Source organism: Oncorhynchus masou, chromosome 11 (genome assembly GCF_036934945.1).
Source record: "Oncorhynchus masou masou isolate Uvic2021 chromosome 11, UVic_Omas_1.1, whole genome shotgun sequence".
Classification (NCBI taxonomy): Eukaryota; Metazoa; Chordata; class Actinopteri; order Salmoniformes; family Salmonidae; genus Oncorhynchus; species Oncorhynchus masou.
In genome coordinates this window covers 37,502,230-37,517,855 of record NC_088222.1, presented here as the reverse complement: position 1 = coordinate 37,517,855, position 15,626 = coordinate 37,502,230, and the positions used below count along the sequence as shown (strand labels likewise).

The window sequence follows — 15,626 nt, the reverse complement described above, 5'->3', positions numbered from 1 at the left end:
AGTCCAGAACAGACTATGGGAGTAACAGAGTACTACATAGAGCCAGACAGCATGGAACTCTATTCCACATCAAATAACTGACACAAGCAGTAAAATTGTATTTTTAAAAACAGATAATAAAACACGTTATGGAAGAAGCAGGGATTGTGAAGCAACACAAATATTGGCTTAGGCACATGCACACACACACACACACACACACACACACACACACACACACACACACACACACACACACACACACACACACACACACACACACACACACACACACACACACACACACGGATTTAGTACTGTGGATATGTGATAGTGGTGGAGTAGGGGCCTGAGGGCACACAGTCTGTTGTGAAATCTGTGAATGTATTGTAATGTTTTTAAAATTGTATAAACTGCCTTAATCTTGCTAGACCACAGGAAGAGTAGCTGCTGCTTTGGCAGCATGGCTAATGGGGATCCATAATAAATACAAATACAAATCAACATTATAAACCTGCTGTTATCAGATTTGTGCAGGTTCCGAGTGAAACCAACAACATTATTCGTTCAGTAAAATAGAAACCTGGTGTATGTCATTATTGCGGGATTTCTGGTCACTGGCAACAAGAATGTCGGAAAGAAAATGTGTTCTTATGAGGAATGGCCAGGAGAAGCAGGGTCCGTCTAAGGGAAAATGGAATCACGACAACAGCCCCAACGACACAATGCTGATGTAGAAATTTAAGAAGCTCTCTCCGGCTCAGCAGCAGATTTTGCTGGATGCTGTGGAGGTAAACTAATGGACTCCCTCTACGTCCCATCTCAGCTGAAATTGGATGGAATATATGGGAACATGATGGTTAACAACTTTGCAGTAGAATTTTTAGTAGATACAGGTCCTGAAGTCACTATATTGCCCATATCTTATGCAAGACATGTATGTCCTCAGTACACAGGCAAGAAGATGAGAGCCACAGGAGTAGGGGGTCACATATATGAAACAGACTAAACCATTATCAAATTCTATTGGTCCATTGAAGATTGATGCAGGGGTGTGGATAGGCTCATTTGAACAACCTATTTTAGGCCTTGATGTTATTATGCAACTTGACTCTACATTGAACTTTTCTGAAGGAAAGGTGACGTGGCAAATTAGACAACTGCAGGGATCTACAGTTCAGAACCATCCTATTTGTACTATGAAGAAACATTTGTGTGGAACTTGGGATATGGAACCAGTGTGTTTGACAGGTGTTGCCCCACCTAAACAAAACAATATCCCATTAGCAAGGAAGCTATGGACGCTACTAAAGTAGTGATTAAAGATCTATGGGACATGGGTATAGTTGAAAAGACACCATGTAATCCAGCTACTCTGATGTATCCTACAGATACCACATTACTTGAACACGACTGTTGTAAGTTGGTTTTGGATCATCACTCTGATGGGTTTATAGAGTCATTCGTTGGAAAAACCTGAGTTTATCTTATACACAGATGGTTCAAGCATTGTGGAGGGGGGTGTGAGGATGGCTGGGCATTGTTAGTTACTACAATGGACAATGTAATAATACCAGGCATGTTAGATTTGAGAAAAGCAGACGTTCACTTCATGAGTGACACAATGCGTAACTATTGCATACAACAGTAGGGGCAGCAGACAGACAATTAAAAGAGGCGTGGGGTATAACTCCCAGGGGGAACATGATGTAGTACCAGGACAGTGGGAGATGGTAAAAAAATATGAAACAGACACATTAGGGCCAAAATGCGAAGTAAAAGTACAGGGGCAATCACGATGGCTACATGTCATTCATTGCAAGGTTGTCCATTTTGATGACAACGTGGAGCCTGGAGAATAAAGAACTGATTGATTAGGAAACGGCGGCAAATCTCGGGTGAAGAGGCATAGTAAGATGATCAGAACTTGATAAGCTTCTATGTTGTATACCACAGTCATCATATTAGGGATATCTAGGTGAAATGTCCAACGTTTTTCTGAAAATTGGGGCTTGCTTACTTAGGGAAATCCATGAAATATGAATTTGTCTTAAAACCAGGACATGTTACTTTTTGTTTCCCTCGTTACATGAGAATCTGTCGTCTGAGGCTGCAGCAATATCCTTCGATTCAAGGACTGTACCTGAAATAATACAAGATCACCGGTGAAGTGCAACCAGTGGAACGGAAGAAGAATTTCTCACTACCAGCAGACTGTCAGAACATCATTTCCAACAGTTATCTATGTGAGACTGATACCCGTGTGGAAGAGCTGGTCACTTATAAAGGACTTGGGGGATGATTACCTTGCCAATAGGATGATTGAATATTGACAATTGTTATTTTTTGTGTGTGTGAGTTTCCTCCTAATACAGGACATCGGGACATCATCATTACACCTGTTAATACTTATTTTCTAAAACTTTTTTGAAATCAATTTCTTATTGTAACAGCAAGTACTGTGTGCCCTTTGTGTTTTATAGAAATGCAAGGTGTTTAATGTGAATGATTTTATGCTTACTGCTAATGTTTTTTATACTGTCTATTTTTTCATGTTTTTTAATTGTTTTCTAAAAATACATTATTTTTTTAAATGGTCTAGAGGGGAGTGTATGAATATGTTGAAGATATGTTAAAGATAAATACACAATGCAGAGACAGAGGACGAGAGGTCAAAAGGACAAGAAGTCAATAGAGCAATAACGATTAAGGGAAATAGTGTTTTTTCTGTAATAGGGAATTATTGATCAATGGTTCAGAGACATGAGAGGAATATGTCTTATGAAATAGGATACTTGTCATTTGTCAATTGGCTAGTTTTATTGCAAGGGATTCTAATTGGTCAACCACAGGCTAGGGCTGGGTATAAAACTACATGCTGTCCCTTTGTTCTTGGGAGATAATCACAGGAGAGATCCACTGGAGAGAGCATCACTGAGGACAGGGGAGAATGACCATCTACCTCCCTGTATGATTTGTCCTCTTCGAATAAACCAATTTTCCTCCCCCTGATTTGCATTGGGGTCTGTGTTATTAAAGAATAACATAAATTGCTAACATTCATTATCTCTCTCTCTACCAATGAGTCTCCCCTGCCATGTCTACTCAACCACTTGCCAGCCAGCACCTAAACTCATTTATCTTTCCCTCTTCACGAGTGAGAAGCTCCTTGAATTCAATTTTGATGAGCATCCGGGCATTGATCTGGGCGTAGTGAGGGCCGATCCAAGCAGCAGTCCTGCCAAAGATACGGCCATTGATCTCTACATGTCAGAATCCACAAAATAACGCTTCCGAATGGTTCTCCATCGACATTCTACTGGACAGGAAGTAGAGCTAATTGCTGGAGGAGTATACATTGCTTACAGAGTTTCTCCTAGCTACAGGTAATTGGAAGAAAGAGTCAAAACCATCTGAACCAGTTCAAAGGCTTTAGCAGTTTAATATTACACTGTAAAAAGGGATCTAAAGTGGAACAAAATGTTTTGCTGTGTGACTAAGAGTTTTTTGGGGGAGCACTGTGCGACTAGGAAAAAACCCCAGATAATAATTGTTTTAATGTTAAGGCTACACTCTAACGTTGTTTCCAAGTGCACAAAACAAAAATTCCCACATGGGATCAGTATGAAAATGTATATACGTAAATTTCTATGGATAAGATGGTCTCCTAAATTGTAATTGGATAGCTTCTTCAGGATATCAATGATCATAGCATTTTTTGTGTATACACAATATGCATGTACGTGTATATATACAGTACCAGTCTGCAGCAGAGGTAACTCTGGGTCTTCCTTTCCTGTGGTGGTCCTCATGAGAGCCAATTTCATAATTTCAAAGTTCTTGACATTTTCCAGATTGACTGACCTTCATGTTTTAAAGTAATGATGGACTGCCATTTGTCTTTGCTTATTTAAGCTGTTCTTGCCATAATATGGACCAAATAGGGCTATCTTCTGTATACGACCCCTACCTTGTCACAACACAACTGATTGGCTCAAACACATTAATAAGGAAAACATTCCACAAATGAACTTTTAACAAGGCACACCTGTCAATTGAAATGCATTCCAGGTGACTACCTCATGAAGCTGGTTGAGAGAATACCAAGAGTGTGCAAAGCTGTCATCAAGGCAAAGAGTGGTTACATTGAAGAATCTCAAATATAAAATATATTTGGATTTGTTTAACACTTGATTCCATATGTGTTATTTCATAGTTTACAATGTAGAACATAGTAAAAATAAAGAAAAACCCTGGAATGAGTCAGTCAGTGTGTCCAAACATTTCACTCGTTTAGTACTGTATATATATATTATAATTTTTTTTTTTACAAAGCATAGCTTTATTGTGCATAAGTTAATGGAACTTGGAGATACACAGAGAGTAGCCACCCAGTCTAAGGGCTACCGGGTGCTGCATCAGCGATCTTCTTGGCTGCTGTATTGGCTGTCTTATGGCCTTTCTAATTGTGCTTCTTGGAGAAATGCATGTTCTTCGTGAACTTAGTTACGACCCCTTTCATGGACTGATAGCGGTTTGATCTGGGCTTCTTGATCCCATTCCTGTGGGCCATACGGGACTTGTGGGTGGTGTGATTCTTTGCCATTTCTGTTCTGTTCATTTCTGCCACATGTACGAGATGACAACCGGAAGAAAGCAATGATCATAGCAATGAATGAATGACAGATTCTCCAGCGTGCAAGTACCCATTAAAGGTGAGCATTTGCACACTGAAGTTGGTTACGAAGCAGAACTGCAGTCAAGTCAAGGCCCTGGAGAAGACAACGAGCACGCAGATGAGCTTCCATGAGACGGTTTGTGAAATTTTGCGCAGAAATTCTTTGGTTGTTCAAACCCACAGTTTCATCAGCTGCCCAGGTGGCTGGTCTCAGATGATCCCGCAGGTGAAGAAGTTGGATGTGTAAGTCCTGGGCTGGCGTGGCTACACATGGTCTGCGGTTGTGAGACTGATTGGACGTAGTGCCAAATTCTTGAAAACAACGTTGGAGGCAGCTTATGGTAGAGAAACTAACATTAAATTACCTGGCGACAGCTCTGGTGGACATTCTTACAGTCAGCATGCCAATTGCACGCTCCCTCAAAAATGTTGACATTTCGGGCATTGTGTTGTGAAACAAAACTGCACATTTTAGGGTGGCCTTTTATTGTACCCAGCACAAGCGCCCGTGCTGTTTAATCAGCTTCTTGATATGCCACAACTGTCAGGTGGATGGATTATCTTGGCAAAGGAGAAAAACTCACATGTTGCTTTTGTCTTTTTTCCAGCGCAAAATGGTTCAGCGCACATTGGTAGTATGCATGGGGCTGGAGCAGGGCTTCCCATACTCGGCCCTCGGGACCCTAAAGGGTGCACATTCATTTTTCCCCCAAACACCACACATCTGATTCAAAGCTTGATGATGAGTTAATTATTTGAATCAGCTGTGTAGTACAGGGGCAAAAAATAAAATTTGCACACCTTGGGGTCCCAAGGACCGAGTTTGGAAAACCCTGGGTTAGTAAATCATTTCACAGGCAATAATCCAAATCACACCCTCACTCTTGCTGAGCGACACACCATGGCTTAAGGAAATGCCCTGTAATCTTCAGCCAGCCCAAATGCACCAGCACAAACTAAACTGTACAGTAGGTCCTCTGCCCACGACGGGAGCAGAGGACCTGGGTTGCTATTATCATTTTATAATAGCAACCCAGTGACATGCCACAGCAATTCCCCATCAGTTTTTTGTTGTTGAATGTTGTTTGATTATAAATGCATAGAACATGAGAAAGGTGATGCATGGTGTTATAGCTGTGTGTAGCTGTGTGTGTAAATATGTATGTACAGTTTGTATCTACAATATTTGTGCGCATCAGGAGGAATTATTCAAAGAGAAATGTATTTTACCGTAGCTCTTTGAAGGGCTCGGCCCTGACGTGTGGCGTCTCCACAGAGTTGCTGAACACGGCTCCCTCGGCACCTGCAATCACAGAACCACAACATTAGCCAGGAGAACTGGGTGGATAAATTGAGGCAACATCTCAAGACATCAGTCAGGAAGTTAAAGCTAGGTCACAAATGAGTCTTCCAAATGGACAATGACCCCAAGCATACTTCCAAAGTTGTGGCAAAATAGCTTAAGGATAACAAAGTCAAGGTATTGGAGTGGCCATCACAAATCCCTGACCTCAATCCTATAGAAAATGTGTGGTCAGAACTGAAAAAGCATGTGCGAGCAAGGAGGCTTACAAACCTCAATCAGTTACGGCAGCTCTGTCAGGAGGAAAAAGGGGAGGCTTGCAAGCCGAAGAACACCACCCCAACTGTGAAGCACGGGGGTGGCAGCATCATGTTGTGGGGGTCCATTGCTGCAGGAGGGACTGGTGCACTTCACAGAATAGATGGCATCATGAGGCAGGAAATTTATGTGGATAAATTGAGGCAACATCTCAAGACATCAGTCAGGAAGTTAAAGCTGGGTCACAAATGAGTCTTCCAAATGGACAATGACCCCAAGCATGGTCAATTGGTCAAACAGTTCTATTTCTGTTTCATCAGAACAGAGGACATTTCTCCAAAATGTACGATCTTTGTCCCCATCTGCAAACCGTAGTCCAGATTTTTTTATGGCGGTTTTGGAGCAGTGGCTTCTTCCTTGCTGAGCGGCCTTTCAGGTTATGTCGATATAGGACTCGTTTTACTGTCGATATAGATACTTTTGTATCTGTTTCCTCCAGCATCTTCACAAGGTCCTTTGCTGTTCTGGGATTGATTTGCACTTTTCACACCACAGTACATTCATCTCTAGGAGACAGAACGTGCCTCCTTCCTGAGCGGAATGACGGCTGCGTGGTCCCATGGTGTTTAAACTTGCGTACTATTGTTTGTAAAGCAACAAAATGTGTGAGAATTCAAGGGGTGTGAATACTTTCTGAAGACTGTACATCAGAACAGAAGAGCTCCTCCTAGAACAGATCGTTAAGCACAGAGTTATCTTTCCACATGGGCGAGGGAGCGCTTCTCTTTGCATATTTATCCTCGCCGCTTTCAGAGCGAAAAGCTGAGAGCTGTAATTTAAGAACAACCCTAAAGTAATTACGGCCCTGTAAATTTTCTCAAGTACTCTGGTACTCGGCCATCATCCCGTTCCTATAATTGAAATAACCCTTTTTTTCTAGGTGTTTTTTTGTCCCTATGGTGACTCAACGAACTTTGAAATAACATTTAGTTGAGAGACCTTTGATCCACTAGCCTGATTCTGCTTACTGTGATGCAGCACCCTAACCTTAAGGTTTATTCAATAGCACAGGGTGGGACTACAGTAGCTCAGAGCCAAAGTTAACTATGTGGAGTAGGTGAGACTTGTTGGACATGGCGGCCCATATAGATCTGTGGCTTCAGAGATTATGTCCATTGATTTGGCGTCACAGTGTGGTATTGAGCGACGGGCCGATGGCTTGCAGAGTGGGGAGGTCTGTCAGGAGGAATGGGCCGAAATTCACCCAACGTATTGTGGAAAGCTTGTGGAAGGCTACCTGAAACGTTTGACCCAGGTTAAACAATTTAAGGGCAATGCTACCAAATACTAATTGAGTGTATGTCAACATCTGCCACCACCGTGCTTGGAAATATGAAGAGTGATAGTCAGTGATGTGTTGTCTTGAATTTGCCCAAAAACAAATCCTTCTATTCAGGATAAAAAGTGAATTTCTTTGCCACATTTACTGCAGTATTACTTTAGTGCCTGATTAAAAACAGGATGCATGTTTTGGAATATTTTTATTCTGTACCGGCTTCCTTCTTTTCACTCTGTTAGCATTAATAAGTAACTATAATTTAATGTTGTTGATCCATCTTCAGTTATCTCCTATCACAGCCATTTATCTTTGTAACTGTTTTAAAATCACCATTGGCCTCATGGTGAAATCCCTGAGCGGTTTCCTTCTCCGGCAACTGAGTTAGAAAGTGTGCCTGTTTCTTTGTCGTGACTGAGTGTATTGATACACCATCCAAAGTGTAAATAATAAATGCTCCATGCTCAAAGGGATGTTCAATGTCTGCTTTTTTGATAACCCAACTAAAAATAGGTGCCCTTCTTTTCGAACCATTGGAAAACCTCCCTGGTCATTGTGGTTGAATCTGTGCTTGACATTCACTGCTCGACTGAGGGACTTTACAGATAATTGTATGTGTGGGGTATGTTAAACACTAGTATTGCACATAGAGTGAGTCCATTCAGCTTGTTGTTTGACTTGCTTAGCAAATGTTTACTCCTGAACATATTGAGGCTTGTCATAACAAAACGGTTGAATACTTTTTGACTCAAAACATTTCTGCTGTCCATTTTTAATTAATTTGTAAACATTTATAAAAACCTTATGCCACTTTTACATTTCGTGGGTATTGTGTGTAGATCAGTCACACACAATCTACATGTTATCAATTTTAAATTTAGATTGTAACACAACAAAATATGGAAAAAGTCAAGGGGTGTGAGTACTTTCTGAAGGCACTGTATATGTATTGGCAGCAGCCCGGCAGCGTTGGTCCTCCTCTTCGGCGCAGGATTGGCAGGGGGTCTGCTCTGCTTTGGGTTTGAAGAGCTTAGCTCGGTGGGGGAAGTTTGATCCATTCTTTTACTTTGACAGCTTTGCTGCTAGGAGTCACATCTCCTCAGCAGGGGTGAAGGGAATGGCTATGAGACTGTCACTGGACTTCTGTGTTGTAACGTACATGGACGAGACATAAAAAAACTCCACTTTTAGGGGGTTTAGAGTCCACCTGTTGTAAATTCAATTGTTCGACATGATTTGGAAAGGCACACACCTGTCTATATAAGGTCCCACAGTTGACAGTGCATGTCAGAACAAAAACCAAGCCATCCTCGATTGTGTCGAGGAACAGATCTGGGGAAGAGCTGGCTGCCTTAGAGCTGGCTACCTTAGAGCTGGCCGCCCGGCCATACTGAGCAATCGGGGGAGAAGGGCCTTGGCCAGGGAGTTGACAAAGAACCCAATGGTCACTCTGACAGAGCTCCAGAGTTCCTCTATGGAGATGGGAGAACATTCCAGAAGGATAACCATCTCTGCAGCACTCCACTAATCAGGAATTTACAGTAGTGGCCAGATGGAAGCCACTCCTCAGTAAAAGTCACTTGTCAGCCTTCTTGGAGTTTGCCAAAAGGCATCTAAAAGACTCTCAGACCATGAGAAACGAGATTCTCTAGTCTGATGAAACCAAGATTGAAACCAAGATTTGGCCTCAATGCCAAGCATCACGTCTGGAGGAAACCTGGCACCATCCCTACGATGAAGCATGGTGGTGGCAGCATCATGCTGTCGGGATGTTTTTCAGCGGCATGGACTGGAAGACTGGTTAGGATCGAGGGAAAGACTAATGGAACAAAGTACAGAGAGTTCCTTGATGAAAACCTGCTCCAGAGCACAACGACACTAAGCACACAGCCAAGACAATGCAAGAGTGGATTCGGGACAAATCTCTGAATGTCCTCGAGTTGCCCAGCCAGAGCCCAGACTTGAACCCTATAGAACATCTCTGGAGAGACTTGAAAATAGCTGTGCAGCGACACTCCCCATCAAACCTGACAGAGCTTGAGAGGATCTGTAGTGAAGAATGGAAGAAACTCCCCAAATACAGGTGTGCCAAGCTTTTAGCGTCATACCCAAGAAGACTCAAAACGCTGTAAACGCTGCAAACGTTAGTGGTTGAAACGTTGTATTGCCAGCTGACAAGTAAGTATTTTGTGAAAATGGGGGATATGATGAAAAGCTTATTCTTAAAAGATTTCTAATAGTAAAACATATTAACAAGAATGTAACAATTTGCCATTAGTGAGAAGATTAAGAATCTGTGTGTTTTATATTTAGAGTCTAAAATAATTAGACATAGGAATTTCGTAACCATTGCAGAATATATTCCTCACCTTTTCTGGCCGTGATGGGTTCATTTTCCCAATGGAGACATACAACAAATTACCATGCACATCTCTCATTTAATTGGACTCAGTAGCCTAGTAAATAGATAGGCTATATGTATTTCAAGTTTTGCAATATCATAGGCAGCGCGGTTTATAATATGGATATACAGTCGAATTCAACTGATAATCTTTTACATTGAAGTAGCCTACAGTATGTATCAAGTTTCAAGTTTTATTGTCATGTGCACAAGTAGCCTAGAGTTAAATACCTTTCTTGCTTGCTCTTTCCCAACAATGCAGTAATGAATACCAGTAGTACTATAACTCATAAATCAAAGTCAAGTAGAACAAAAACACACAAAAAATACAACTGTAACTACTGTAAGTACTGTAATTGCATTTTTTTAGTAGCCTGCCCTACAATGTTTCAAAATTCAAAAGCAGTCCATCATATTTAGGTTGGGGGAAAAGTTGATATAAAACATTGTTGAATTGAAAACATTCTGATTACAGGTCCCTGACAACCTTCAATGCCATACAACTCTCCTTCCGTGGCCTCCAATTGCTTTTAAATACAAGTAAAACTAAATATATGCTCTTCAACCGATCGCTGCCTGCACCTGCCCGCCTGTCCAACATCACTACTCTGGACGGCTCTGACTTAGAATAGGTGGACAACTACAAATACCTAGATGTCTGGTTAGACTGTAAACTCTGCTTCCAGACCCACATCAAACATCTCCAATCCAAAGTTAAATCTAGAATTGGCTTCCTATTTTGCAACAAAGCATCCTTCACTCATGCTGCCAAACATACCCTTGTAAAACTGACCATCCTACTAATCCTCGACTTCGGCGATGTCATTTACAAAATAGCCTCCAATACCCTGCTCAACAAATTGGATGCAGTCTATCACAGTGCAATCCGTTTTGTCACCAAAGCCCCATATACTACCCACCATTGCGACCTGTACGCTCTCGTTGGCTGGCCCTCGCTTCATACTCGTCGCCAAACCCACTGGCTCCATGTCATCTACAAGACCCTGCTAGGTAAAGACCCCCCTTATCTCAGCTCGCTGGTCACCATAGCATCACCCACCTGTAGCATGCGCTCCTGCAGGTATATCTCTCTGGTCACCCCCAAAACCAATTCTTTCTTTGGCCGCCTCTCCTTCCAGTTCTCTGCTGCCAATGACTGGAACGAACTACAAAAATCTCTGAAACTGGAAACACTTATCTCCCTCACTAGTTTTAAGCACCAACTGTCAGAGCAACTCACAGATTACTGCACCTGTACATAGCCCACCTATAATTTAGCCCAAACAACTACCTCTTTCCCTACTGTATTTTTTTATTTTATTTGGCTCCTTTGCACCCCATTATTTTTATTTCTACTTTGCACATTCTTCCACTGCAAATCTACCATTCCAGTGTTTTACTTGCTATATTGTATTTACTTTGCCACCATGGCCTTTTTTTGCCTTTACCTCCCTTATCTCACCTCATTTGCTCACATCGTATATAGACTTGTTTATACTGTATTATTGACTGTATGTTTGTTTTACTCCATGTGTAACTCTGTGTCGTTGTATGTGTCGAACTGCTTTGCTTTATCTTGGCCAGGTCGAACTTGTTCTCAACTTGCCTACCTGGTTAAATAAAGGTGAAATTTAAAAAATAAATAAAAATGTGCCATTGTTTTCCCATTCAGAAACTGACACAGTCCTTTTCCAGATACAGCATAAATTACTGCTAAAGATGAAAACATTCTGCCAACAAAGTAAATAGACCAGTAGTGTATGTTAAATATTTGACAGTATGGGTAGGCTACAGCATTGCTGTGCGATAAGAGCACAACATCATTGTCTATTTAATCTCAGAGCCTATACCAACACAGGACATATAAACCCAATAAACTATTGATAAACTAAATATTGAACAAAGATTAATCTTTTGCATGCCGTGGTCTAATCACAATAGTTCAAAATTATACAGCAAATAAATGGCGTTACTGTCACCAGAAAAGGTGAATGGAGGCGTTTTTCATGCTGAGTTTTCAGGCTCGTTCACGCATGCACCGTTTTACGACAGTTCTGATTGATAACGGGAAACGTGTATGTATGGATTGCGCCAAGTTTATAATTCTCAATATTGTTGTACAGTATATGCGCAGACTTTTAAGAAATGGCGCATCCAAAAATGTAGTGTGAAATTTACGCAACGGTTATAAATGAGGCCCCAGATTTTCTGAGCAATCTTTCCAACCATGAGCATGCTTTTGCGGCACAGTCGATAGCGCGCCGGACCTCGGGCTCGAAGGCCTGTTTCATTACAGTTCGATTTAAATGTTTACATGCTTTGCAATAACGATTTCCCTAATAGTCCCGTTTACATGGGCACATCTAAAATCAGGCTACCTGATTGGGCTTTGATAAATGCGGAAAATCGGCAACCAAAATAAACGTTTCAACACACCGATCATGTTTTTTTTTTTAAAACAGGGTCGTTACACTACTCCCTCCTTTCAAAGAGCGCGTCCTCGCGCTTCTACGTCTTACAGGAACGCGCTCACCGGTCAAGCACACGCACTGTCCCATCACTTCCGATACCAGTGTAATGAAACAGGAGGGAGCAGGTCTCGAACCCTCGACCTTCGAGCCCGAGGTCCGGCGCGCTATCGACTGTGCCGCAAATGCTTGCTCATGCGGCAGACTCGATTTCCGTGCTTATAAACCCAGGGTCGTTACAGAACTATCACTAAATATTTACAAGAATTGTAATGTATTGTGTGCCTGTAACTTAATGTAGACAACAGCACATGCATATACCCACAGACTAATGAGACTACACTCAGAAAAAAAGGGTTCCAAAAGAGTTCTACTGTCTATAGGAGAAACCTTTTGGTTCCAGGTAGAACTATTTTGGGTTGATGCAGAACCTTCTGAAGAAAGGGTTCTACCTGAAACTTAAATGGTTCTACCTGGAACCAATTTTTTTTTTCAAAGTGTTCTATGGGGACAGCCAAACAACCTTTTCAGGTTCTAGATAGCACCGTTTTTTTCTAAGAGTGGATAGGAGACATCCCACAGTCCTCGACCCCAAATAGCCTGTCACAAGTAACCCACCGACTTACAGAGCAGAAATAAAACGTTCATACATATTTCTACACTGTAGCCATGAGCCCTTCAAGTAATTATCCAGGCCTCACAGCCAAAACATTGCTCTTTGCTCAAATGGTATGGAAAAGAGTCGCGATGCAGCTTTTATGGGGAGATATTTCCCTTTATGGTGTCTCCTACGGTAAGCGACTATTATATTATGGAGAGAAAGGTGGTCAATACAGTGCCAGCTTAGTGGTAACAAATGTAACAAATTTCACAATTACTTTTTTGTGTAAAAATGCTGACAGAGGAAAACTCAGCCCCCCGCCTGACAGCCGAGATTGACATTGATCGGTGAGATACACAAACCATTCAAACTTGCCAACCATATCCATGAAGAGTAATAGAGGCTGTCCATATGTAATGTTATGTTCAGAGAATACATGGTGAGGGTGTGTGATGAGCTGTCAAGACAGCAGCATGTCAGAATACTGTACAGTCAAAGCCAGTTTTGGGGAGGGATTTACAGATGATGGGCCTCTTTTGGCAAAAAAAAAAAAAAAAAATCACACTTAAGTTGAGTACAGTCTGTTGAAGTTTGTTTCAGTAGGTGTATTCTTACAGTTAAGAGGGATTCAACCAACAATATAACCCAGCATGGTTTTGGCAAAATGCATAACACGGCATTAACACATTGAGTTAGAACCTGTAAAATCTGTACTAAACGGCCAGTGCAGTATAGCAAAAAACACAACATCACTTCCCCATTCTGACACAGTAGGGCTCAGACAGCCTTCTCTCAAACACTACTACCAGCCAGCTAGCCACAGTCCATAGATGAAAATAATAGATGATCAAAGCCCCTGGGAGAGAAATGATTAAAGCAACTCATTGTGGACATACAGACTGCAGCCGTAGTCAGATCAAGACCAGGAAACAAAATCATTGTGGGAAGATAAAGGCTGCCTTTAGCCTTTGGCTGTATGCACAGTGTGTGGCTGAGTCTGTGGTGCCATTCAGCCTAACTGACAGATCAGTACTGTTAGTTAGGAGAAAGGACTGTAGCAGTACAGTATGTGCCTTTTTGGTATTATTCATATGACACAGTGTCTATAATGTTTTCACTTTCACATCTTAATTAGAGAGCAAGTTAATGTGATGCAGTCCTAATATGGACACTGTAATAGTGAATGTTTGATATTCCCCATATGCAGAATACTGCATAGTTGGGTATCTAGTAACACAATGGGGATCAACATAGGGAGCAGTGCTGGATAGGATCAAAGCTTAGTTGTACTACGTATGGCCTTAAATCAATAGCCAGCCTATGAGATTCAATCGACCAATATCTTCTCACTTGTATATACACATCACCTTATGGACTTTAGTCGACTTTCATACATAGACAACCACACACGTGCACATTTTATTATCTGTTATTATCTATGCATAGTCATTTTAATAACTCTACCTACATGCACAAATTATCTCAATTACCTCGACACCGGTACCCCAGCACATTGACTATGTACCGGTACCCCCTGTATATAGCCCCGCTTTTGTTTCAGTGTTTACTGCTGCTCTTTAATTATTTGTTATTCTTATCTCATTTTTTTAAGGTATTTTCTTAAAACTGCATTGTTGGTTAAGGGCTTGTAAGTAAGCATTTCACTGTTAGGTCTACTACACCTGTTGTTTTCGGCGCATGTAACAAATACAATTTGATTTGATGTGTGCACAAGCGTGCTTACACACACACGCTCACACGTTTGTAAACGCGCACACTCACATGCATTCACATTCACACACCTCTCTCTAAACGCTCCATTGGGAACCTGACTGGGCCGACTCTCCCAGTGACATCCTGTAATGCACCGGGCCATAAACGTCCATAAACAGATTGAGTGAAAGATCGATAAAGCCATTTTAGTTTTATTTCCAACTTCCCACATAATGTCCCTTCTGAAATTATTTTGTCAATGTGTTTCCATTACGTCTCCTTCGACCCTCCCAGTCCGCCAGTCTCCTGCTGATCAATCAGCGCCTTATGAAGCATGCAGCAGGATATATCACTAGTGTTTGGAGGCCTCATAAACATTCACTTAATGTCTTCCATAGCGACTGGTGGTGGGATAGAGGGAGGCGATGGAGAAGAGTCTATGGGCAAAGGATGACAAATGTGAGACGTGTTTTTAAATAGCCTATGTAGCACAGTCTGTACAGACCGGGCCTCCCAGTGAGAGGTTAGGTTGTTTATCCAGACATATCAGTAGGCATTACGGCTGCACCCACATTACATGGCCTGCGGGTCTTCCACATCAGTAGTATTTAACTGGGATAGCACTGCTGCTGAGCTGATATCTGGATCTACTGCTGTATTCACACGAGGATGTTCAAGGGCCTTTCTTATGATAGCAGACCTGTATCTACACATAGGATCAATCAATGTTTAAATTACCTTTGGCTATCATGATTGCATAGATGTATATCGATTGGGATGGGATAGATGTGCACATATTTTTTACATGTATTTTTGGAATGAAACATTCTAAGCCCTGTCTAAGCCGGGGGGGGGGGGGGGTCTTGCTTCCATTCAGTCACAAGAGCAT

At 41.7% G+C, this 15,626-nt stretch overlaps 1 protein-coding gene across 1 annotated transcript in view; it reads right to left on the bottom strand.

The window, feature by feature from the left end:
• The window catches only part of LOC135548627 (delta-sarcoglycan-like), a 92,964-nt gene that overhangs the window by 21,684 nt on the left and 55,654 nt on the right, over positions 1-15,626 (bottom strand). The window contains exon 6 of the mRNA XM_064978428.1: positions 5,888-5,960. Within this exon, the coding sequence (XP_064834500.1) occupies positions 5,888-5,960 (73 nt within the window). The remainder of the gene's footprint in view (positions 1-5,887; positions 5,961-15,626) is intronic.